General features: G+C 34.2%; 1 protein-coding gene across 11 annotated transcripts in view; it reads right to left on the bottom strand.

Moving 5' to 3' along the window:
- The window catches only part of ASPH (aspartate beta-hydroxylase), a 104,082-nt gene that overhangs the window by 53,135 nt on the left and 24,530 nt on the right, over nt 1–26,417 (bottom strand). For 4 of the 11 annotated variants that reach the window (XM_040696546.2, XM_040696545.2, XM_040696549.2 and 1 more), the window contains 10 exons: nt 11,337–11,426; nt 9,571–9,645; nt 8,938–9,099; nt 7,745–7,804; nt 6,102–6,158; nt 3,877–3,921; nt 2,134–2,172; nt 1,493–1,537; nt 1,309–1,356; nt 761–814 (listed from right to left, as the gene is read on the bottom strand). In XM_040696546.2, coding sequence (XP_040552480.1) covers nt 761–814; nt 1,309–1,356; nt 1,493–1,537; nt 2,134–2,172; nt 3,877–3,921; nt 6,102–6,158; nt 7,745–7,804; nt 8,938–9,099; nt 9,571–9,645; nt 11,337–11,426 — 675 coding nt within the window. The remainder of the gene's footprint in view (nt 1–760; nt 815–1,308; nt 1,357–1,492; nt 1,538–2,133; nt 2,173–3,876; nt 3,922–6,101; nt 6,159–7,744; nt 7,805–8,937; nt 9,100–9,570; nt 9,646–11,336; nt 11,427–26,417) is intronic. The other 7 variants (XM_040696550.2, XM_040696548.2, XM_040696552.2 and 4 more) reach the window with 3 other exon arrangements.

The following is a 26,417-nucleotide window of genomic DNA, read 5'->3' on the forward strand; positions in this document are numbered from 1 at the left end:
TCAGCTAAATTTTTCTAGGAAAAAATTAAAATCAAATTTAAAAACAAAATTCTGAAATTGTACTATCATAAGCACAAATCTCCCAGTATAATATGCTATTTGAGTATGGATTTTACTTGAAAATTCAGTTGTTTTTAATTCAGGATGTATGTTTAAATTAGACACGTCACCAACTGCCGCTATTACTAATAGGCTCAAGGTTGCACATAGCTCCCTATTCATGCATAGAGGGAGTCAGTTTTATCAAAAAAGAATTCATAGTAGTTATAATACTGTGTAGGCAATACGAAAAACTGAAAAAAGGGAAATAAATGCTCTGACTCACAAATTCTGTTAGTGGTGCCGCTCAAAGCTGGGGTAATATTCTCCTTTTCTTCTTACATTTATGCTCTTTTTTCAGAGTATGCACTACTGATTGCCAGGTGGCAGACAGAGTATAGCAAGGAAATCTTCAACTTCCTATGGTGAACTATGATCATTTCTATTCTGTTGTTACAAGTCATTCTGAGCTAGAGCACTCTCAACTTCTAAAACTGAGCTTTCTTATTTAAGTATTTTAAATAGTGACATTAGAAAATGAAGTAAAATAAAGAAAGGAACACGTTAACTTCTAATAACACAGTTACACTCATCCTTAAAGGAAAAAAAAATTCTGCAGCAAGAGAAATTACCAATATATTTTTTACAGTAGAATTCTACTGTATGGTATTTATCTAATTTTTTTAAAGTAGCAAGTTCATTTGAAACATAATATACGAACCTGATTCCTCTGGTCCAGCGGCCACATTATCTTCTTCTGTATGCTTACTTTCTACTATTATAAAGAAATTTAAATATGAAAGTTACACAGAATGCTCATAATTTTCCCTCTATTCCTCACTGACCACCCGGTCTCTTTAGTATCAAACAACTACAAGTTAAACTGAAAGACAAACAACTTAAAATATCAGTAGCACAAAGGCACCTGAACACATTTCATATAAAATAAGTTTAGACCCTCTTAGTTAATGACTCCTATCATTCTGCCCCCTCCTCCCAAAAAGGGATTTTAATTATGATTGTCATTGCAACAAATTTATGAAATGGAAAACTTGAATAAAGTATAGCAGCAAATTCTTAGCTACTAAGACTAAACCAACCCTCTAGCTGACTGAATTAAGGTCATGTCTGAAAAACCATCATATTTAATGATATTTTTGACATTAAGTACTTTATAGAGAACATTTTCTTGTCTTTTTTAAAGAAATATATTAAGAGATATAAATGGAAGGAAAATGCTTGATCTCTTTATATATAAAAATTTCATACCTGGTAGTTTTTTCTCCATTTCTAAATCTTCAACAGTTTCATCTCTAACTATAAAAAGATAAAAGTTTACAGTTAGTTCTTCTCTCTCTCTCAAAAAAAAAAAAAAAAAATCCACCAAAAAACAACCAACAAGTAGATAGCAAAAAGGAAAAACACTTTAAGACCACAATAACAATATATATACCTGGTTCTGTGGCTTCATGTACTTCCTCAGGAAGGTCTTCAACAGCTAAAAAACATTAAATTCAGAGCAATGATGAAGTCAAGTTCTAAACTGAAGAAACTTACATATAACGCAAATGAACAGAGCTCATACACAGAGATGTTCAACTGTGAACATAAAATTCCAAAAGGTAAATATGAACTTCTATCAATTTTGAGGAAACAAAGAAATACCTTAAATTTTCTTTCCTGTTTTTCTCAACAACTACTGTATTTATTAGGTGAGTACTTAAAAGCTACCTTCTAAACAAATGTCATTTGGATTAAAACATACTAACCTTAAAAGAAGACATTAAAAAAAACCTCTCCTTAGTCTTTCTGAGCATGTCTTTCAGTTTCATGTTTTGCATTATCAACTACAGCTGATGGATGCATGAAAAACAAACCCATAACCTTTTAAAGTAAAAGAACTTAAAGGAACTGACAATTGTGTTTATCTTGTATTTCTCTTCTCCCCTCATTGTATTTCTCTTCTTAGGTTTGCAGGCAGTTTAACTACATACAAAACAAAGATTTTTTTTTTTTTAATATATGACATATGCAAATATATACATGCATACACACAAATATACACACAAACATACATACACCAATAGGCTATACCTGTATCTTGAGTCTCAGTCTCTTTCTCGTATTCTGGTTCTTAAAGGGAAAGAAAAATATGCTATTGATTCACAGACTACACTAAAAATAATTTAGCTGTTAGGCATCTAATTCATTTCTTTATTGCAAAGCTCCCCAAAGCTTTCTCTACTCTTGAGACCTGCATAGATAAATGAATTCTTAATGAAACCCACTGTGGGGAATTCTACATATAAAACAAATACAACAAATATGAACATAATGCTGAAATTCCTACATTTCTATCCACACAGATGAAATATTTAAAACAATGACAACAATAAAGCCATCATTCTGTACAACTATAATAATTCACCTACACTCCTATGCTTTAAATAAAGGTCTAGTATGGTGTTCATAACTATGCACAAGAAACAGGTTAAAGGTACTAATTATTTTTACTTCAAATAATGTCTGAAATTGGGTAAAATGCTGACCATTTATGGTAAGTCTTTGATACATGCTAGTGTATTTTAAAATTAAGAACTTCAATCTGTATCTAGCACACTGGATAATTTCATTATCTTAGCAGGTACTAGCCCTCCTAGCAATCATTAGCACATTATTAACCAAATCAAACTAAACTGGTGTAAATCTCCACTGAGCTGTTACCTATGAATGAGTACAATATGGTAATACTGAGCTTTATAGATACAATGAACTACTGCTGAGTTACCATGGTTTTATCAAAGAAAAAAGGGGAGAGGATGGCTGGCATGAGATGTTCTCAATATTTTATGCCACATAGGCACAAAAGAGGTGAGTTAGGGAATTTAACCAATATGTATACTCTACATTTGTTCCAATGTTACAGGCCAACCAACTGGTCACATGGAGTTTCAAAGATCAAAAATACCTTATCACAGAACTTACAAGAGGAATATATGACAGCAAGAAAAACTTTAGGACAAACTAATTTCATTTTCTATCACAGAAAGACTATCATAATAATATAATAGTAAAATAAGGATTATGATTCAACATATGAAAGTTAAATAGAACAGTTGTGATATCATGTTCATTATAAACATCATGCACTCTGTCCTCTGTTCAAAGAGGGGAAAATAAGTCAATATTAAAATACATTGAATTTTGAAGAAAATAAATATGAACAGTGCAGAATCAAGTTCATTCAGGAAAAAAAAAATCAAATATATACTATTTTATACTGTGTTACAGTTCATAATACAAAGAGATCGCTGAAATCGAAGATTTTACAGTTTATTTGTGGGAAAAAATAAGGAACTTCCTAGCATTACTATGTCAGACTTCAAAATGATTCATCATATAATTACGATTTTCTTGTACAAGTCAAGAAGTCAACTATAAATGACCCATAAATCATAAAGGAAATACCCATCAGTCATTCTTACATATGGTAAAACTTTAAAATGCATTGTGGATTTTTTTATTTTTACTTTTTAAGAAAGACATCACTTTTTTTCCCAGCAGTTAGGCATACCACCTCCAAAAGTCTCTAGCAAATTCAAAATACCTTTTTTTTTTAATGTACAGAAATATTCCCATGTAATTTAAAAAATAAATACCCTAAATATTTAACCCTCACAATACTGTTCTGCTCATTTTGCCAGACATCCATTTGTATTTTTTGAGATTACACTAAGAGACTGATGCTATATACAAGCTCCAATCTGGGAGGGGAGGAAGGGGGACAGCTTTTTTTGAGGACAAAATTCACTGAAAAAGTACGATTTTGGACTGTACCTGTGTAGTGTTCAACAGCATCTTCTAATGTTAGCTCAGAGTCACCTTAAATAAAAATATTCAATATTTTATATTCTTGTCAAGTTTTCATGCAGCAGCTAAATAGCACAAGTTAAAAAGTCATATATTATAAGGCTCAAAAATAACAGAAATATACACGTAAGAATAAACATCACAATACTTATTTGAAATTGACAGCTAGATTATAAAACACATCCAGGAGCTACACCACAACATAATAAGTTCAGGCATATTTGTATTATAATTATGAATACATGTAGGTCTTTGACAATGCTAGAATGGTTTGTGTAGGAAGGGACCTTTAAGATCATCTAGTTCCAACCCTCTGCTATAGGCAGGGACACCTCCCTCTAGACCAGGTTGCTCAAAGTCCCATCCAGCCTGGCTTTGAATGCCTCCAGAGAGGGGACATCCACAACCTCTCTGGGCAACCTGTTTCAGTGCCTCACCACGCTCACGGTAAAGAATTTCTTCCTAATATCTAGTCTAAATCTACCCTCTTCCAGTTTAAAACCATTATCCCTTGTCCTGCTGCTACATGTCCTTACAAAAAGTCTCTCCCTTCAAGTACAGGAAGGCCGCTATAAGATCTCCTTGGAGCCTTCTCTTCTCCAGGCTGAAAAGCCCCAACTCTGTCAGCCTGCCCTCACAGGAGGGGCATTCCAGCCCTCTGATCATCTTCATGGCACTCCTTCAGAGCCGCTCGAACAGCTCCATGTCCTTGTGCTGAAAGCCCCTGAACTGGACACAGTATTCCAGGTGGGTCTCAAGAGAACAGAGTTGAGGGGCAGAATCACCTCTCTTGACCTATTGGTCATACTTCTGCTGATGCAATCCAGGATACAGATGGCCTTCTGGGCTGCAAGTGCACGCTGTCTGCTCATGTTGAGTCTTTCATCAACGGACATTCCCAAATCCTTCTCTGTAGGGGCTCTCAAGCCATCCTCCGCCCATCCTGCATCCGCGCTTGAGATTGCCCCAACCCAGGAGCAGGACCTTGCACTCGGTCTTGTTGAACTTCATGACGTTGGCAGAGGCCCACCTTTCAAACCTGTTCAGGTCCCTCTAGATACCGTCCCTTCCCTCTAAGTGCATCAGTCACACTACTCAGCTTGGTGTCATCTGGAAACTTGCTGAGGGTGCACTCAATCCCACTGTCCATGTCACCTACAAAGATGTTAAATACCACCGGTCCCAGTAATGATCCCTGAGGAATGCCACTAGTCAGTCTCCACTTGGACATTCAGCCACTGACAACAACTCTCTGAGTGCGACCATCCAGTCAATTCCTTATCCAGGGATAAGTCCATCCATCAAATCCACTGTTCTCTAATCTAGTGACAGAACGTTGTGCAGGACAGTGTCAAACACTTTACATAAATCCAGGTAGATGTCAGTTGCTCTTCCTTAATCCACAGATGCTGTAACGCCATAAAAGGCCACCAAGTTTGTCAGGTACGATTTGCTCTTGCTGAAGCCACATTAGTTACCACCAATCACCTCATCCTTATTTTCCATGTGCCTTAGTAGGGCCTTCAGGAGGATCTGTTCCATGACCTTACCAGGCACAGAGGTGAGAATGATGGACCTGTAGTTCCCTGGATCTTCTTTTTCACCCTTCTTGAAAATGGGAGTTACATCTCCCCTTTTCCTGACAGTGGAACTTCAGCAGACTGCCATGACCTTTCAAATACGATTGACAGCAGCTTAGCAACTTCAATCCACCAGTTCCCTCAGAACCTGTGGATGGATCTTGTTGGCTCCCATGGACAGGTTCTTTAGATGGTCTCAAATCTTATCTTCTCTCTGGGAATATCTTGCATCACCCAGTTCTTACCTTTGCTTTCTGCAGCTTGGGTGGTGCAGCTAAAGCCCTTGCCAGTGAAGACAGAGGCAAAGAAGTCATCATTGAGCACCTCAGTTTTCTCCTTGTGACCAGGATGTCCAGTTTCCTAGCCTAGCATAATAATCCATTCATTATTTACTCCAGCAAATACTTATGCAACTGTTTGTGGGCTGGATTCATGGAATCTTTTGTATGCAACTGTAATGGTAACACAGATACAAAAAACACTTTTATTTGATACTACTTGAAAGATCTGTTTAAAAATAAAACTGTGACATAACAGTAAACGACACATTACTTCACAGCCTGCTTAAAGAAGTGATTATATTACAATCTGAATGTATGAAAATGTACAAACCTGGAGCTTCTGGATCACTTACTGTGTTTTCCAAATCCATATCATATTCATAAGAAACTAAAAATTAAATATGAAAAAATATATTTTTTCAATACCCACTGTTTTAACTTGCATCAATAATACATCTTTCAATAGCTCCATTTATCTATCCAATAGAAAACTATTAAATCAAAATCTTACAAATTGATGTTTGACACTAGACAAATAGCAATCTAAGGGAAAGCGCTGGATCCTTCTGCTGTATCAGGCAAAAAATTTTGTTCTCATCATATTTGGTATAAAAAGGGAATGTAAAATGCAGAACTAGCATTGGGACAAAGAAAATAAACCTAGTTTAAACTGAAATTCACTGAAACACGATTTAAATGGAATAGAACGCTTACGCTATATAGAGGCATTATTAGCATTGAGAAGAAAACGCTTCTCAGAAAGCACAGAAATCTTAATACCCAGTTGACAGATCTCAATACATTAGAATAGACTAATAGATAAGATTACCCACACTACATCCTTATCTCTAAACTGGAGAGATACGGATTTGAAGGCTGGACTATTTGGTGGATAAAGACTTTACTGGACAGTTACAGCCAGAGCGCTGGTTAACAGGGTCTCTCTACATAGAGGCTGGAGACAAGTGGTGTCCCCCAGGGATCTGTCTTAGAATTGGTGCTCTTTAACCTCTTTATCAATGACACCGAATGTGGGATCAAGTGCAGCCTCAGCAAGTTTGCAGATGACACCAAAGTGAGAAGTGCAGTTGATACAACAGAAGGAAGAAAGGTCATCCAAAGGGACCTGGACAAGTTTGAGAAGTGGGCCCACAAGAACCTAATGAGGTTCAACAAGGCAAAGTACAAGGTGTTACACCTGGGTCAGGGCAATCCCAAACATACGTAAGGACCGGGAGAAGAAACTGAGAGCAGCCTCCTTGTACAGGAGGATCTGTGGGTTCTGGAGGATGAAAAGCTGGAAAAGAGACAGCTGTGTACGTTTGCAGTCCACATGGGCAAATGTACCTTGAGCTGCATCAAGAGTGGTGGCCAGCACAGTGAAGTGATTGCCTGCCTCTGCTCTACACTTGTGAGGCCCCATCTAGAGTACTGCATCCAGGCCTGAGGCCCTCAGCATAAGAAAGATGCAGACCTGATTAAATACAGCATGATGAAGACTAGAAGCTAAATGTATTAGTACACACAAAAATTCAGAATGCTTTAAAGATAAATTAGGGTGTACAGAATGGCAGTGCAAAGATAGTTCCATATCAAGACTGTGGAGGTTACTGGCTCTGACAGTGTATAATTGATTGCAACACATCAAATAGTTTTGAATGGAAGGTTATGAACTGAATACTGCTGAAACACATGAGAGCACACGTTCCTGACTGAAGACAAAAATAATAGGCCAAAAGAAACTTGAAAGTAGTGCAAAATCCTCTACTCTTTAAGAACCATTTTTGTCATAGCAGATACTATACAGTCATCTCAGTGGAAATGAAAATATGCAAGACAAGTCTTGCTGCTTGAGAACAGTAGTTTGCAGAATAAACATTTTCAAAATCATCTATTACTAAATTGTATTTTGCTTTCTCTTAACATTTCTAACACAAAACTAATATTACTGGATTTGAAAACATAAAATTATACCTGGAACTTCGTATGTTTCAGGTTCTGTTGCTCCAGGATCATCTGCTACAAAATCAGCATCTAAGAAATAGATATATTTAAAAATTCCAGTTTTTGTTGAAACCCTTTAACAGAATATTATGCATAAATAGTAACATTTCTAAGCAGAAATAGTAAGTAAATTTATTCTGTTGCCAGAAAGATATTCAAACAGATTGAAATAATAATCATGTATGTTAGTATACTGAGAATCACGTACACTAAACACATCTGCTCCAGAAAAGATGGCTGTCCCTACAGAAATTTTCATCTCCCAAATTCAAGTTTGCTGTTGGAAAATCAGACTCCATGAAAGATTCAATGTAAAGAAAAAAAGAACATATTTACATTTCCTTCTTAATAATAATTTCCAAGATTTAAAATAACTGGAATTTGAATATTCAATGTATTTCCCTACTTTAGCTTACACCATGAAAAACAGAAGACAAACAAAGAGGAGTAAAAGACTGGAAGGAATTACTTCAGCTGTGATGAAAGAATCTCAGCATACTTTCAGCAATCAGAATATGTAGATGGTGATCATTACATGAGTTTTTCAAAAAGAGGTCTTAAAATATATGCACAGTTGTCAGTACTTTGAACAAAAACATTCAGACGTACTTTTCCCTAAATCTGAATTAAACCATATGATTCTGCTGTAATATTGCAGTTTATAACACCCTGTTGATATCTCAAGGCAGCAGGGTATGAATATCCTCTTTATATGATACTGTGTTCTTGGTAAGACTTGGAATATTGCTCACATACAACATTCTCTTGAAGTGTTACATTACACGGGAAGTATACTGAGAAAGAACCTCCTAAAATTTAGTATAAAAAAAGCTCCTTGAGTATAGAAGCAAGCTCAATCTTCAGATATTATGTACTGATAATATCACTTCAGGTATTGTATGAGAATTTCTATTTGGGGTAAAATGTGTAGCTGGAACACAGATTAATTTCATTGTCTGAAAGCCAACGCAGCAGTAAGCAAACTATAATTTACAGCTACCTGGATTCCAGAACATCTTTAAAGCATCCCAATATTTTCCAAGACTCTATGGCAAGCAGAAATTATTTCTCATTAAATTACAGTCACTTGACTCTTATTTAAATTTGTCTGCTTGTATTTTTGTGAACATTTAATTTTTAAACATATTTAGTCACTTAAATACCTTTCTGAAATGAGTCTGGTGTCTCATAATCCTCTGTCATTTCATTCTCTAATTCTCTAAGCGTGTCATCTGTTGCAGGAGTTTCAAATGTTTCTGCATGTATTTCTTCCTTCTCTTGCCACTGGTCACTTAAGCTTTCATCTACATCTTCATGTCCCTCTCCTAATCAAGAATATAAATTTTTAGATAGCATATACTCACTGGCAATCAAAAAAATTCAGCTTTCAACACAACTTTCACACTTTTCTACTACTCCACAACAGAGGACACATGACTTGACTGCCTCTTACAGTAGTGTAAATCCAAAGTATCTGCACTGACTGATCAGTATCGTCATTGTTCACAAATAAAAACAATTCTTGTTTACCCATTCTTGCACTGTACAGAGCATTTCTATGAAGTTTTTGTCAGCTGTTTTAATTAAACTATTGCTGCCAAACATCTCTGAATTAAAAAGTTACCATTTCAGGATTTGTTTACTGAATTTTCAGAATATTCTTGGAAAAATCACAAACTATTTGATCAGAATGCCTTGTGCAGGTAAAACTACCTTGAGTGCATACAAAAAACAAACAAACAAAAAAAAAGCACAATTTATAACTTGTCAGTGATTTCTAAATGTTAATTCATTACCAGGCTGCGAATGGAGAGCATCATGAAGAACAGGCTGAATTTCCTCTTCCAATTCTACATCAACATTCTTGTGCTCTGAAGGGATCACAAATTTCAGTGAAAGTAAGTACAAAATACAAACTATTAACACTAGAGCAAGGCTTGCAGCTTTCAGTAGCCTCCATAAAGTTCTTACTCCATTCCATCAATTTCTGCAAATTCAAATAAACCTCTGAAACTCATGTAGTTACAATTTGATTTTGGTTACTGTCCAATACAGCAGATATTGCATTGACTACATCAAATGAATTGGAAGAATTATTCTACAGTAGATTTCCTGCATTTTTTTTTCCCCAGCAACAATAACACTCATAACTTGAGATAACTTTAAAAACCATGAATTCTTTTCTATGAATTCATCTGTTATTTTCCTATGATTTAGGTAGCAGTACTAGCATACAGTTTTTGACAACAGAACATCATTTGCACAAGCGGCATTTTGTTGGTTTTACAAGTAGGGGAAATAAATATAAACATTACAATACCAAGGACTTCTCCTGGCATAGTAGAATAAATCATAAACTGTTTCCAGGGACAGGCGATCACCATCGAATACAACAGCCCATGACATAACTGGATTCTGTACTAAGAGTTGCCTTTATATAAGTATCCTGAAAAATTGCACTGAGAAACTCCATGGCACAAAACCAATCCAAATGCATTTTCAAATAAAATAACAAAATGTATGTAAAAAAAATTGAGGGTGGAAGAGAGAGGAAATGACACCTTAATTATATATTTTATCATGACTTAAGGAAAGTAATTCAAGTCTTTTAAAACAGATTCTATATTACATTTTATTAACCATATACTCCACATTTGTGGATTACTGTGTTAGGTATACATAAAAATAAAACAGGATAAGCCTCTTCTAGGAATTGGAAAAAAATATATTGTGAATTATAGGAAAATGTAAATTGCAATTGTAATTGAAAGTTAACATTTAAAATATTTTTTTTCCATAAATTCCTCTTGAATCTAAAAAAAATTACTAATATTTGAGGGGTTTTTAAATATTTAAGTGACTTTTTTCTAATACTAAAAGTTGTACTTACTCCTGTTTTTATATACTGTTAGTTTCAGTAGAAGAGTGAATATCTGATTAATCTCATCAAGCAATTATATTTTTAGTTTAAGTTTAAAACAACATAGAAATGTGAAATTACTATAATTAAACAACAGACCCTTCTATTCTTGTCAGATTACTTAAGAAACTTAAGTTTCGATAAGTAAACAGTCTAAATATGAAAGTCATATTTAGAAGGAATAGCTGCCAGACTGATACTTCTATATTTTTCTTTTCCCTCTTCCCCAAATAGGAAAATTAATTCTACTAATTTTGATATTTAATTTTTATTTTTTAGCTGGAGAATCTGCTGTTATTCTGACTGCGTATATGGTTGCATACATACGAAGACCATAACTATACACCAGCAGAAAGTCACTCTGCTGTGATATGGTTTTAACAGTAACCATGAGAAATGAGGAGGGTACTATCTATACTTCGTGTAAGCTATAAATTCTTTGTGGCTATTGATTTACAAAAAGTTATTAACAGTCACTTCAGTTAAATGTTATAATGTATAAACAACACGTAAAAGTGATTAAAGATTTGATTTTCTACACAAAGAAATACCACAGTGAGTTTGCATACTAAAGAAACAGAATACTAAATCAAGTGAAGCACTGGGTCTTTTGCTTCACCTGTGGTTTATGAAAAATCTTACCTGATTTGGTGAATGACTGCTCAGCAGGCTGAATGGTCTCCTCAGATACTGGTGATGCTGGCTGTTCTGGGACAGATCTTTCTTTTAGGCCTGCATTTTTCAGTTATAAAGTTATCTTTAGGCTTTTTTATTATTATTGTTTGATTGACTTATAAGTTGTTTCAATTATATCAGCAGCAACTAAAGTTAATTGTAACTGACATTGAACACTTGAAAATTCACTTAAACAATCAATCATAACAGCAGGGCTGTCCTGTTATTTAGTGTACACAAAGACCAATGTGTACTGAGATAATAAACAAGTATACATTTTAAAGACAGACATACAATGAGAAAAGTCTGGACAGAAATTTAAGCATCTGTCTTTAATTCAGGGTAAGTAAACAAATTACTGTGCTATTGTCAAGATCTATTTAGTATCCAAAAGAAAAACAGGCATCAGGTTTTTCCTCATAATCCTTGGAAAAAAGTGCTTTATATGATCACTTTAATATCTTATAAATAATTAATTTGAAATTTAGAATATGAAGCTCGTAATGAGAATATGCCTTCATAACTTAGAAGAACTGATGAAGAGAATTTTAGTTTCTTGAAAATATAGCAATGCCACTATAATTTCTCCTGACACTTAAGTAATTGCACAAAAAGTATGACTGATGATGCTTCACCCCAATATGGTTTACCATCCACACCATTCAATCTTTCTAGACCAAAACACCATGGAAAAAAAGCAACCAATAACAGCAACGATCAGTACAAAGGTAAGAGATGGAAAGAAAGATAATTCATATCTTACTCAGACAAACACCTGCTCAAGAATGAGATATTCATTAGTTACAACTTACAGTCCTAGTTACGTGAAGTACAGTGAGAAGTTGAAAAGATGATGTCACATCTTAAGACAACACATCCACAAGAAAGAGTGTATTGCTATTAGCCTAATCCTCCTCTCAATCATTCCCAAGGAAAGATTCAAGCAAGACTGAAATAAGAAATGTGGATGCAAGGAAAAACTCCCCCCTCCATGAGGACAGTCAACTCAGCAGAACAGCCTGTGCAAAAAGGTGCATTCACATCCTTTGATTTTTTCTTTTCAAGACAGCACTGAGCAATGCTCAGAGTAAGCTGGTCTTACCCCAGGTTGACCCTATTTCGAGCAGGATGTTTGAATAAGGACCTCCTACGGACCCTTCAAAACTGAATTTTCCCATGATCCTTCTGTGGATTCACATTTGAGCTCTGAGATCATAGAAACACAGAGAATGGCTTGGGTTGGAAGGGCCCTCAGGGATCATCAAGCTTCAACCCCCCTGCCGCAGGCAGGGCCACCAACCTCCATATCTAATAGACCAGGCTGCCCAGGGCCCCATCCAACCTCCACTTTCTTAAATAGACACACACAACTTTCCCCAGAACAAACTAGCTTCAAAAGAGTTGTGTTAAAAAAAAGCTCTGAGTTCTGTACATACAAATTGTATAAAGCAGAAACCACACTAGAATAAGCATTCCTTAACTGCTAACACTCAAGTAAAAGTAACTTCAGGTGCAGTACAAGTAGTATATTTCAAGTCAGTTTGGCTTTAGAAATATTATCATGTCTCTATCAAAGTCAAACATATCTCAATTAGGGCTTATATGCCTCCACACAGCTTTGTCCACTCTAGAGAGTTTTATTATTTTGCATCATAATTCCATTATCCTATATATACAAAATGGAAATCAGGAAAAAAGACAAAAAAAAACCTTAATTTTACTTTTTTTTTTATATAAATATAATCTGCATTACATCAGGCAACTAAGTTTTGCACTGTAAATAAAAGCACTGTAATTAAGAATCCACCTCTATGAAGTCAAGACCTTCACTTTTTTTTTTTTTTTTTTACACTTCACTTTTACTTAATTTTCTCCTATGTCATATAAAATACAGAAGTATTACTGCATTACATTCATGGCTACAAGAGTAAGATGCTACTTCTTTCTACAATCATGACTAATTACGACATACGAAGAAAAAAAGCAGTTCTTTATATATAGTTAGTTATTATATATAGTTATATACCACCATTCCAGACTTCAGCATGTTGGAAGAGTTGAAGCTGCAACCCTACTTACACAAATGTAGTTCACTTCCTTTATATATACAGTTATTGAAGTAAGTTTCCATAGCTTCTGATAACACACATGCCCAGTACCAGATAACCATTTATTCTGCTTCACAAATGATAAATATATGCAAAGTATTTTTAAAACACATTCAGTACTTCACAGCCAAAACACATTTATGATGTGCAAAATGAAGGAAATGACAAGGAAGAATATTTCTTTGTTATTGCTTGCACATCTCTCAGCTTTCCTTTCAAGTTTCATGTGTATCTATTGTGTGTGTCTATCACTGATTCCTATTCAATCCTATTGAGTATATAACACTGTCATTTACTTTTTGTAAGATGCTATTTGCTCTTTTTCTAATCAAAACAAAGTTGCACTCAGCTTCAACTAGTGGGGAATTTTTTCATCTTATGTTGTAACTTGACACATTAAATTGAATGACAACAATATTCCGTAGTGATACATAACAGCAAAACGTATCCATGGAAAAAAAAACCCTTATTTTACTGCATAGCCTTAAGTGCTGCTCAAACAGAATGTTCTTTGAAAAAGAAGCTTACTTAGGACCGAATAAACATTTGGGGCATAGATGTTAAGATACAGTAATCTTAAGTGCAACTCATTCTAAAATTTCATTCACAGTTATACCTCCTGTCACATTAGGGAGGAAAATAGAAGTGATGTGCATTTACCACTGTGCCATTATCCTTGAGAAGCATCATTTGTGTATTCCACTGTTAAATATATCTCTTACAACCTCATAAAGCAAGGATGAATAAACACATCTCTATCCTGACTGAAACCTGAAAAAGAATACTCATTATGCAAGTGCATTCAATAAAATCTTCCTTCAAGTCTTTATGTGCACACACACACCCCTTTTCTAAAGTGCTTTGTCTGAAAATCAATCAATCAATCAGACTGCATCTTACCCTATTTCTGCTTTTTGCTTTTCTAGGAATAAAAGCATCTTACAGACACATACGTGCTATATTAACAGTTTGATGTAATTGTACTGCCAACAGTGATAAAGAAAACTTAAGCAGAACCAAGAACACAGTATAGGAATCAACCTGCAGGACTTTAATTTTACAGCACACCAACATGCTCAAACATTTTACACCATATAAACATGCTCAGCTTCACTCCTTAGCTTTTTTTCTTTTTCTCTTTAGAACGATACTGCAGTATTATAATAATAAATTTTCAAATTTCTTTACAAGTTCTGTTTAAATTGTGCAATTTTATTGAAGAATTCTTATTTCAGCATGCCAAGCAACACTGTTTATGTAGTAAAATTAGGAAATATTCCTTCCCTCATATAAGCTTATAAGCAAATGCAGATTCAATAATATACTGAAAGGTATGACTGAAGAAACGTTTTCTAACTTCATTTACTCCAGTGAGACTGCTGGATAAATCATTTCTTGGTAATAAAAATCCAGAAACTATAACAGCAAACTAACACCAGAGATGGCTTACAGAAGTATCGAGTACTTGTCAAGTGTTATACGAAGAAAATAAGAGTTGCAAAAGATACAAACTGTTCTGTAATTAAGCCAGAATACAGCAATAGCAGCAAATCCCTACTCCTAAAATGCAATAGAAATCCATCAGTACCCAGCAAACCTGAAATAAGGAGTCTGATTTTTCAAGTATTCATTATCAGAACCTTGGAAAACTGGGGTTAACTACAAAAATGACAATGAAACAAGTTTTCAGATCTAAAATATACGCAAAGAAAGAACAAACAAACAGAATATACTGTCACAGGATCATTAAAAAAACAGCTGTAACAATTATACATAATAAATGAAGTTGGATTATGTATCTGTATACAGCACAGTCTTCCCAGTCCACTTCAGGAAGCAAAGTTTAGCAGAGAATTAATTTACAGTTATTTGCTAGATTCCTATGACAATACACTCTATTAATGCTCATCTTGGTTGTTTTTGTCAAACAAGTATTTTCATACCATTTGTATCCTGATAATCCTCCTAATATTGCTTTTAAACTTGCATTTGATATACATTTTCAGTCCCAAACCAACGAAACAACATTTCAATAAATGGATACAAAGAAAGAAAAATAAATCAGGTTCAGAATTTGCTTGAAGTAACTGGCGTAAATTGGATACTCCTGTTTTCAACATACATTAACAGCCAGGTATATTAACATATGTACACATATGTGTTTCACAGCAGCCATTTTTGCTTTGTGTTTACAAAGCGCAGTTTTAAAAAAAAAATAGCCTTTGTTCACACTTATTTCCAGAAAGCATTGATTTCTCATTGCCATATTTACCACACACTGATAAATACATTGTATCTCTCATTCTCCAGTCTGTTCCAAATTAGCAAAATCAGAACTTTGTTTACTTCTTTTCTTTCTTGTCTTCCTTTGCTGAGCTTTCAGACACTTAAGATGGATTTTTAACCACCTTCTTTGATTCTTTTTCTTTTCCGCCCTGACCAGTACTGGCCTTTTCACCAGCTGCTTTTTTTGTTGTTTCCTTGGGTTTTACACTTTTGTCTAGAACCTTTTCCTTTTCCTTTCCTCTGTCTTTTTTAATCTTTTCAGACTCTTTCTTTAATTTATTTGTATCGGCAGCTCTCTTCTCCTTTCGCTCAGCAGCATCTTTTCCTTTTCTGGCTTTCTTTTTGTCTTCCTCATCCTTCGTTTCCTCCTTCTTGGATTCCTGCTTCTCCTTTAATTTCTTGAGCGGTTCTGCAATTGTTTCTTTTACTTTTTAGATTTTCCATTAAAAAAGAGGAAATGTTCAATAAGAGAATCATTCTAAGATCAGAGAACATTTTATGAACAAGCCTAAATGCTTTCATCATCTTCACACTTAATATTTGTTAGGTGCTACGCTAAACTTGTCCATGTATTTAAAACTTCAATCCAAACAAATTAGTTTTGACTTTTAGCAATATCCCACACCATGCAGTCAGACAGTAATTTCAGCTTAATATAAGCACATCCAAATAAAACCCTGATCTAGGAAAAAACATCCCTCCGTTATCTTGCTGCGGAATGCTAAAAGCCGTTTTGTCTGTGAGTTTGAAAAGAACAATAAATTGTCAGTCTTTGGCAATGTGATGGCTCCCCTAGGGTCTAGAAATGTAAAGAACATCAGCAAAGTATACTGCCTCCGTGATTTTATCAACTTTTAAAAAATAACTGATGCTGTTGTTACAACAGGATTGCATACCATACCATACCATATCATATTCCTGACATTATCTCAGGTTAAGCCGAGACTTTAAAAAGTTTCCTAGGTGTGTACTTCAGAAATGTGGGAAATCGGTACACAATAATTAAGAAGAAGAAACAGTGTTCTGATGGATTACATCAGCTGAAAAAAAGATGTTTATCTGACTACAATCAATGAAATCAAAGTAACAACAGCAAATCAATTTGTACATCTTTTCCATATGCGGTCTTAACAGCAATGGTTTGATTTTTTGGAGTTCTCTCTCAGGTGATACAATTGAAATAGAGAAAATAAGCACATGTGGCCGTGATACAGTATCTAGATAATGTATCAGCTGAACAGTCAGAATAGCATTCTCAAAACTGTGATGTTTAATATTCATCTCCAGTTTGCTCAGTTTTGAAAATCATTGTCAGCCTTCTCCAGAATAATTTTTTCCATCTCTCAAAAGAATTCAGAAATCATTCTGTTAAATCTCTGAGTGCAATATTTGTATTTAATATAAGTACTAATACTCCCACATTATTGGAAAAAAAAAAAAGAAATAAAGATTTTATACATAAAACACAATAATTCTATTTTTATTCAGACTTTGAGAAAAAATTAGTGTCTTCTGAACAGAGAGCAGAGTCTCTTGTAACATTTCTCTCTGCCTCTATCACCTACATAACTTTTCTGTGAAGTGAACAACTAAATCACACAGCTCAATCTAAAAGGAAGTACTGGAAGGAAATAGGATGTTCTTTTTTTTGGCATAAAGCATTTAGAAATTACCACACCATTCCTTCATTCTCATATGAAGCACCTTTGCAAAACAATCCGAAACACAGGAATACGCTGTTAAATGACATTTATTAGGAACTTGGAAACACACAATTCGCCAGTAAGTCATAACAAGCGTAACGTGGATCAAATGCAAAAAAGAAAATTAACTTGCATGCAAAGATGCTAAGATGTACTCATGTAAGCGTGAAAGCTTCCCCCACCAAATGCATTTTGTTTCTAATGAGACTTTATAATATAAGCAATGTGCACTTTTCACATACAGATAGGAAAAAAAAAAAACCCAAAGAAAAAAACCCAAACAAACCACAACATACACGAAAGTCAAAATGTCTTCAGTGTAATAAAGAGACTTTATTTTTTGTATATCATCACACTGTGTGGAGGTAACTGAGCAACCCTACAAAGGCGCAACACCTGAAATGCATCTAGTAATTTGGAGTTTTGTTAATTAGGCTAATTACGTTAATTAATTTTAAAGTCTCGTTATTGCACTGAACACCAATGAACTTATTTTTTGCTCATACAGCAATGTAATTGTAAATAAATATACATCATATATCAGTTGTAAGCTATCCTACTTCAAGCTTTTAGAAAATTTATGAAGACCATCACTGCAATTGAAAAGGCAATGAACTTGAAATTTCTCCTCCCATAAGAAAGTGATGAAATAACTAAATTATGATTAACTCCATATTTTAAAAGAAATCAAGCCCAACTACAATAACATAATAGTATCGTGAATTCATGAAAAATAACAAACATCTGACACTGACTAAAACCTGCATACATAAGAGAACTTCTTTAAAAAACATGTAGAATACAAACTTAACGTAAACTTCTTATTATCTAAAAAACAAAACTGCTGTTAAAAAACAAAAAAGGAAAACAAACGTCTAGTTAGGAAAGCACTCACATTGCCATTAAGTGACAATAGGTGGCAAAATGGGGGGTATAATAGTTTGCTGCTCCATTAGACAACACTTAACACAGCTAATATTAGTAAACATTATAACCTGCAATCTGTGTTTGCAACATGCATGCATTTCAGACATCATCTGCACAAATTTCCACACACAAAAATGTTCAAAATACCTTTCACTTTAGCTTTTTTCTTGGCTACCCCTCCTGGTTCCTCACCTGATTTATTGCAAAATGGAAATGAGTTACGAACATATCTGTGATATTCAACAAACGTTGAATCTGCCATGTAAAAAGTTACCTTTACATAGCACAGTGTAATGCTACAGAGAAATACCAAGCATTAGCTCAAGAAGACTAAAGCATTTTCTGTAGCAAGAACAACACAAGTGCTGAGATAGAAGGATAATTAACTGAAGCAAAGTACCACATTACCACGTGCACGCTACTTGAGCTGTTCTTAGCTTCCTTGAGCTACCTCAGTTCTCCACAGAAAGCACTGCGTCATTCATTATGACCAGTTTTTCAACTACATATTAACTCAAGAGATCCACAAGCATCTACATAACGTACATTATATAAACTGATTTCTTTTCTCATAATGATTTACAATCTATGTTTTGCAAAACTGAACAGAATAAAATTCAAAATAAGAAACTCCAGATCGTATAAAGGAGAATAGATTAGTCCTTTGATGTCACAAAAGTAACAATATACACTAAGTTTACTTTACTCTCATTTCTTCTTCTAGATGTTTGGGTACTACTATATCCAATGGAAATATGTGCAGTGGCAAAATATGTGTTTTGTAATACAGTGATGTATTGCTCATATTCCAAAAAGCAGTAGCCATTTCAGTTTAGTCAAACTACTTGCTGCTTTACTTAAGATCATTTAAAACTTAGGACTTATTAAAAAGATTAATGTAATTCGCTAGTCCAAGTCACATACAAGATGCTGACTGCTCTCCTTCCCCAAAACAGATAACAGAAATTCAGATCATTCAGCATCTTGCAAAACTTGGTAAAAAGCACTCATGAACTGGGCAAAAGCCTCTCCAAAATGTAAAGCATAGGTAGCTTTGGTGTCTTTACAGTGTCACAAAAAGAACTGGATTATCATGCTTCTCTGTTCTCAGATCTAAATCCCATGAACACAACTATTTTAACAACAAAAATCATGTGACCTACTAGCCAAACAACAACTAAAGTTTAATGAAATGTAAATATACTTAAAAAATTATACATAGTTCCGTTAAACAAGTGAAGATATTCTCACGTCCAGTGTAGGCCCCTTAAATGAACGAGAATCCTAACACTGAGACATCTGAATCTTTATCTTAGGTTCCTAGACAACAATTAATAATTACCTGGACTACATCAATATACCTCAACATTCAGTGTTAAAAAACAAATAAGGAAAACACTATGCACACAAGAAAGTCGCACCTAATTTCCCTTTCATGTTTTCAAAGCACTGAACACTTACACTACGCCCAAGTTCTTTTAAATTGAGCTAGTCAAACAAAATACTCTAATTAGTTTCCTCAAAGATTCAACTTGAGATATGAAGGTCTTGCTCAGTTCAGGGATTGCCATCACTGCTGAAGTACAGTGTTCTGACTCGTGTTTGTTATTCAAATCTTATTAATTCTAAACTGTAAGCAAGATGTTCAGCAACAACAAAACAATTTCCTCATGGAGAAAGAAGAATAGCCTCTTTGTCTCTTTGTTACACTACAGTCAATACGTAAGCTGCACAAACCAGTATTTAAATCTAAGAACAATCTCTCATCTGAGTACACAGTATAATGAAGTGATCCTGGGTATTCTGAGATAACATTCTTACAAGCATGTTATCACACGGAAAAAATGGAACATTTTGCAAAGACTTGTACACTTAAAAATATTATACAGATATTTGAAAAGATTTTTAAATGAAAGCATATGTGCTATCTTGAAAAGCAGATTACAAAACACCTTGTTCATTAATATCTCAATTGTAAAATACTCAAACAAGCTTTAATTCCTATAAATATGCTTCTAACACAATGAATAGTCTTAAGACTCAGCAGATTATCAATGCCTGACATAATTATGCAAATAATCTATTTTAACATAGTATGAATAGAACTACAGAAAGATTATGTATAACAATACTGTTCAGATTCTTAATATTATGTAAAAATCACAAGATAGAAATCATGATGCATATTCATTTCCACCTAGACTGGATGACTATATATATATGTGTGTGTGTGTGTGTCTGTATATATATACACATAGTATATATGTATGTATATATATAGTATATATACTACATATAGCGTGTATATATAGAGAGAGTATGTGTACCTATATATACGTATACACACACATACACATCTGTGTACACACTATATACATACTATATACACTATATGCAATATACTATGTATATATGCAATATACTACGTATATATACATATATACTATGTATACACACACACACACACACAATGACTATAGCACAGGAAAAATTCATTTATGAAATCTAAGCAGCCTGAAGCAAGAAGTGAGTCAAAACACTTTGCTGTTTCAAGACAGATAGCTATTTCAGGGAGCATGTGATAAAACTCAGCACCTAAGTAAAATCATCAGCAAAGATGGAGGCTCTTACAGCCTCAGGGCATACAAACCAACATGCAGAATTTTACAAATCACATAACTAAAGTAATGGATCTTTATTCTAAATCACATTTCAAGTATCTTCATGATCTAGTTTTTAAATTCCTTTTGTTTTCCAATTAACCCTACATTATAAAGATTCTGTGTTGACAACAAAAGAAATAAAGAAGTTTATAAACACATATAAAAGAATGAAGAGACTGCATATTTAAAAGGGTTGCCATTGCCTTCTAAAGGTATGTTTTACTTAAACTTAAGTATTCTTGCCAACGTGGTTATTTGTATATAGTTCATAATTGTTGATAAATTTATATCTTCAGTTAACTGATTGCTTAAATCTTTAAATATTACAGGTATTACAAATATGCAACAAAATCATGTTGACAAAGAAAGACAAAACTTCCTTCTCTTTAAGAACAAATTCCATGAGAGCTTCTTCTAACACATGCAATTTTTATGTTAGCCATTTAGTGATACTGAAAATTTTAAGATAATTTATTATGCAAAAAAGCTTTGTCATAGAAATTCCTATAAATTAATTTCATAACAAAACGTAACTGAAAAAACCTTCTAACCTGCACTATCATGCAGCAACTGTAAATTGATTTAATGTAGATTATCCATTTACGTTTGAAAAAGAAAACGTTGTATCACATTCATCACAAAGTCTATGGTCATATTTAGTACTAAGCAGCTGTCAAATAAGAACTTGCTACTCTACTGCTTGGGTAGTAAAGCAGAACGCGTCAAGCCCTATCTATTAGGACTTGCTTCCAACTCTTCCCATAACACCCATGGTCCTATCAACTCTAAGAACATCACAAAAACCAAATAGTAATAAAATCATGCTACTCCACTAGCTAGCTTTTAGATTTTATATACAAGGCCTACCTCACCATACAGAAAATTATCCAAAGATGTTAAAATTGTGAAGTGAAAAAGTAAATATAAATCTGTAAGGCAAAAACTGATACCTACCTCCTTTCTTCCCCACCGCCCCTCCTCTTCCTTTTACAGAAGAAGTGAAAGTCAGACAAAGCTATCATTGTTTGACTAAGTATCTACATATAATAATTATTATTTAGCATATACTGCTTTGGATATATAAGGTCTTCTGCCCAACAAAATAGCCTGCTGAAAGAAAGCAATCATACACCTACCTACCCTTAAAATAAATTCCTTCTACTCACTATCTGCATGCAGACTGCCAGACATCCCAAAGCCTGTAACCTTCCCAGGAGCATATCACCTTCTACTTATTTAACTACCTGATTTTAGAAGGAAAATCCAAATCACAAACAAAGGGCACAAACCAGTTTATTTTCTGAAGTCACAGACACACCTTGTTGGTTTCTCATCTCTTACAGGAAATCAACAAGCCTTTTATATTGATTAGGCTCATCCCAAAGAATCCATCCCATCTGACCACATGAAACAGAGCATTTAATGAATTTCATGCTGCTGTTCCATCATTACAATAACTGCTTATCTGATGGCAATTTCATCAGGAAGAGTATGCACCTGTCCATAACAGCTGAACACAACAGCTTTCAGGTATTGGAAGGGACCTCAAGAGATCATCGAGTCCAACCCCCAGCAAAAGCAGGTACCCTGCAATAGGTTGTACAGGTAGGCGTCCAGACAGGTCTTGAATATCTCCATAGAAAGAGACTTCACAACCACCACCGGCAGCTCTCAAATACTTATCAAATCATATTTATAATACAGGTGGTTTCTTTTCCCGTCTGAGTATTAACTACTCTGAACTGACATGAAAATCCTACTAACATTTCAGTGCATTCTTCTACCTCTCCATACAACTGCAAATCTTATGAAAAACTTTCATAAGAAGTTAATTTCTCCTAAGGCCAGTCACTGAAGACTCAATTGTAATGCAAGATCAATATACAATAAAACCCACAGGTAGTAAGCCTCATTCACTGACCTGCAAACAACAGATTGAAAAAAAAACTCAAAAAGCTCATATTTGGGGAAAAAAACCCACCAAAATAGCACTGACAAAAGTTGTTGACATAATTAAAATAATCCTGATAACAAGTATGCCAACATTTTCCTGTTTATTCATTTTTAAGTTATTTTATATACTATGAGCATTGTGTTTTTCCTCCCCCATGTAAAACACCCTCTCTTCTTTTCCAATTAAATATTGTTGAAGGTGGTCACAGAAATCCAGGGTTCAAACCTTCCACATGTTCTCAGCTAAACACATTCTCAGACATACATGTATTAAGGTGTCTTTTTTTCCCCTTACAATTTCTTTATATTAATATCAAGGCAAGCAACAGTTTATGCTACTAAAGTTATGGAGTATTTTGTTCAAAGCTTGTAAACTTCAGCTGAGGACTGGCAGTTACAACAAACTTTTACCAGCACAAGGAAAAGGGCAACACAAATCATCCTACATAATTCTAAAAGCACTGGCCAAACTGGAAGCTTACAGCTTTAGAGAAAGGCATTTCTTTTTGTGGTTCTTTACAATTTAATTTAATTGACTTGTAAGAAAGATGAAAGTAGCTAATGAAAACTGTTATCAATTTCACATAAATCACCAACTTCTCATTCTTCATTAGCTATGAAAATTGGAAAATTCCTTTTACTTACACATTATATTTTGGTCATCGGAGTAAAATCAGGTAATAAAAGTTCTAGAAGCCAAAAACTGTAGGTAAAAAGCAGCAGCTTTATTTTCTAAAATTATTTTAATTCCTAAGTACTTTGAACTTTTTTGGACTTGGGTTGGAAAATTAACTTACCAGCTGTGTTTTGTGTAAATTGCTATCAAAGAAACTAAAAGTTGAGGTTTCATTTTCCGCTTAATTTCAAACATGACTGAAGAATAATCTAAATTATTGCCACCTTTCCTGGCCGAGTCCTGCTTGCAATCACAATTTATGCAATTCATTTAAATCAACTTATCTTAAACTTCAAGAAAACTCTGACAGCAACGCACACCACTGATGATTTTTTAACCGTTACATCAAAAGGAGTAAGAGCGAACAAGTTCTAACACCTTATTACCTTCTAAAGACTGTGTAGAACCTTCTACTAGTTGGACGGTTTAACGGGAAGGTTAGGTTTTGAAACATGCAAATTAAATAGCTTTAAAATTGCGATACCAAAGTCATTTAATTGAAAAAGAGATTGAAATTTCAGCTTGCATCAGTAGAGTTAAAATTTCAGTATAAACTTTATATGGCAAACAGATACAAATGTAATCATAGCAAGAAACACTCTGAACAATAAACAACTTCATAAATAAAGAATAATAATAATCTGATCAAGTACACTCTTCCTTTTTTAAAATTACAGCTCAGTTCCAGCTTTTAGGATTTGATACAGATTGCAGAATACATTTACAAACTACCCCTTATATGCCAGTAACTTTATGATAGCAGAGAGAACTCTTGAATTTAACAAGGAATAGAAGACATTACATTCTGATTTCTAATTAATCTTTAATTTATTCAGTATTACATAAGAAATATACAATCACAGCTTCCCACTTCCACAAAAGGTCTACCTTATTATTTTATTATATCTTATTATTTATTTTAGTTCAGAACAGCCCTTGCCGAGTGATCATTATACAAGAAGAAAAAGAACGCAAAAGTGGGAGGAAGGTGGCATAACGACTGAAACCTTACTTGGAAAGCAGATAGGAGGAATAGACCATAAAATCAAGACCATATCAGTCTGAAAATGATGTTTGCTAGGAACTGAATCCCTTTGTAAAGCTATCAAGCACTTTTAAGCAAAGTGCTTTTATTTGATCAAGTAAAAAGTGTCTGGCTGAGAAATCAGTGAATCATAAAATGAATCATTTATTAAAATTAAATTTCACAAGAGAATTATCATTGTTATGTCTACGTTAAGGGTTAACATACAAATATGTATTTACATAACGCTTTCATGCCAGAATACTTTACAATTAAAGCTGTTACAAAATGCTCCAGTTAAATGTTTTGTAGAAAGACAAATGTTATAACGTTAACAGTAGAGGTTATTACATTTAGTTTCGTAAGTTTTGTGCACAAAATGCACAAATTGAAGCACATACAGAAACCAACTACACAACTGCAGACAGATGTTTTAGTCTACATATTTACACAGCTGTGTGTCATTAGTCTTCCTGTCACAAAAATGGAAAAGTCACTGAAAGGCTTTCAACTATCATAACTGTATTGCATGGCTGACTTTAGTACAATCATTAGAATGTCCATTTGGGAGTTTCCCCTCAATGCCTGAAATTCCTGTCATATTAAGACTGATGATTTCATGGACATTTTTGAAAGCCAATCAAATTAGTGTCTCAGTCATTGGTTCTGTAAATCCAAAATAACACAAGTCTTTTTTCCCTGAACCCCTTCATTCTGTGACGTACCATCAACATCATCTGCAGCTTCGCTCTCTTCTTCTTCTAGTATTTCAAAAGGAGTCAATACATCATAGAGAAATGAGAGAAAGCCATAAAACCAATCAGAGCTTTCCTCTGCTAAAATATTAAGGACTTCCTCAAGGGAATCAATATTTTCATTACTGCCATCTTTGGTCAGGCCTACACAAGAATAGAGGAAAGAGAGAAAAAAGGACAGCAGTTAGGTGGAAAGAGAAAACTGTCAACAGAGAATCTGTGATAGACAACTCATGTCACAGACTGCAGTCTTGACAGGAGAGCTATTTAGGAAATAGAAGAATGTTAGGAAAGTTCAGTTTTTCAAAGTATAGGCTAGAATTTGGACAATAAACATGCACAATATTATGCAAAAACCTTAAAACAGAAGGCAGCTTTGCTTTCTCATCTGTTCTTTCTAATTCTAAAATCAAATTCATCTATATTCAGTTTTCTTACTGTACCATTTACTTTTAGAAAGTTTTTAAACAGTAAGGCTTATGAATCCTGCATGCAATTTCTGCTCTTTTTTTTTTTAAATCACCATGTTGAAATTTGAGTGCTTTGCACTGTCAGACAGCTGAGAATATTTAAAAGGAAACAGTATTTAAACAAAATTTGTCACAGCCACGCTGTAATCATAACAGTTATTCTATCATGCATTACTGTACTTTTGCATAGACTGATTGCTGAGGGTTTTACAATTTTCTTGTTTGGCTGTTGTTTTTTTTTTTTTTCCCTTCAAAAAGCTTCTCAATTGTTTTTTCTGATATTTGTTCAACATCACACACTTGATTCTAAGGAATTAACTCCAAATATGAGAGTATACAGAGACTATATAAAAGCAAAGATGTATCCAATATAAAGGGACACAGACTTGCTTTCAATTTAATTCTTTTTTAATCCTTATGAATTGCTGCATAGAAAATCTAAAGCTGGCTCAAGATGGCAACAGAAGAGACATACAGATGGCA

Source organism: Gallus gallus, chromosome 2 (assembly GCF_016699485.2).
Source record: "Gallus gallus isolate bGalGal1 chromosome 2, bGalGal1.mat.broiler.GRCg7b, whole genome shotgun sequence".
Lineage (NCBI taxonomy): Eukaryota > Metazoa > Chordata > Aves > Galliformes > Phasianidae > Gallus > Gallus gallus.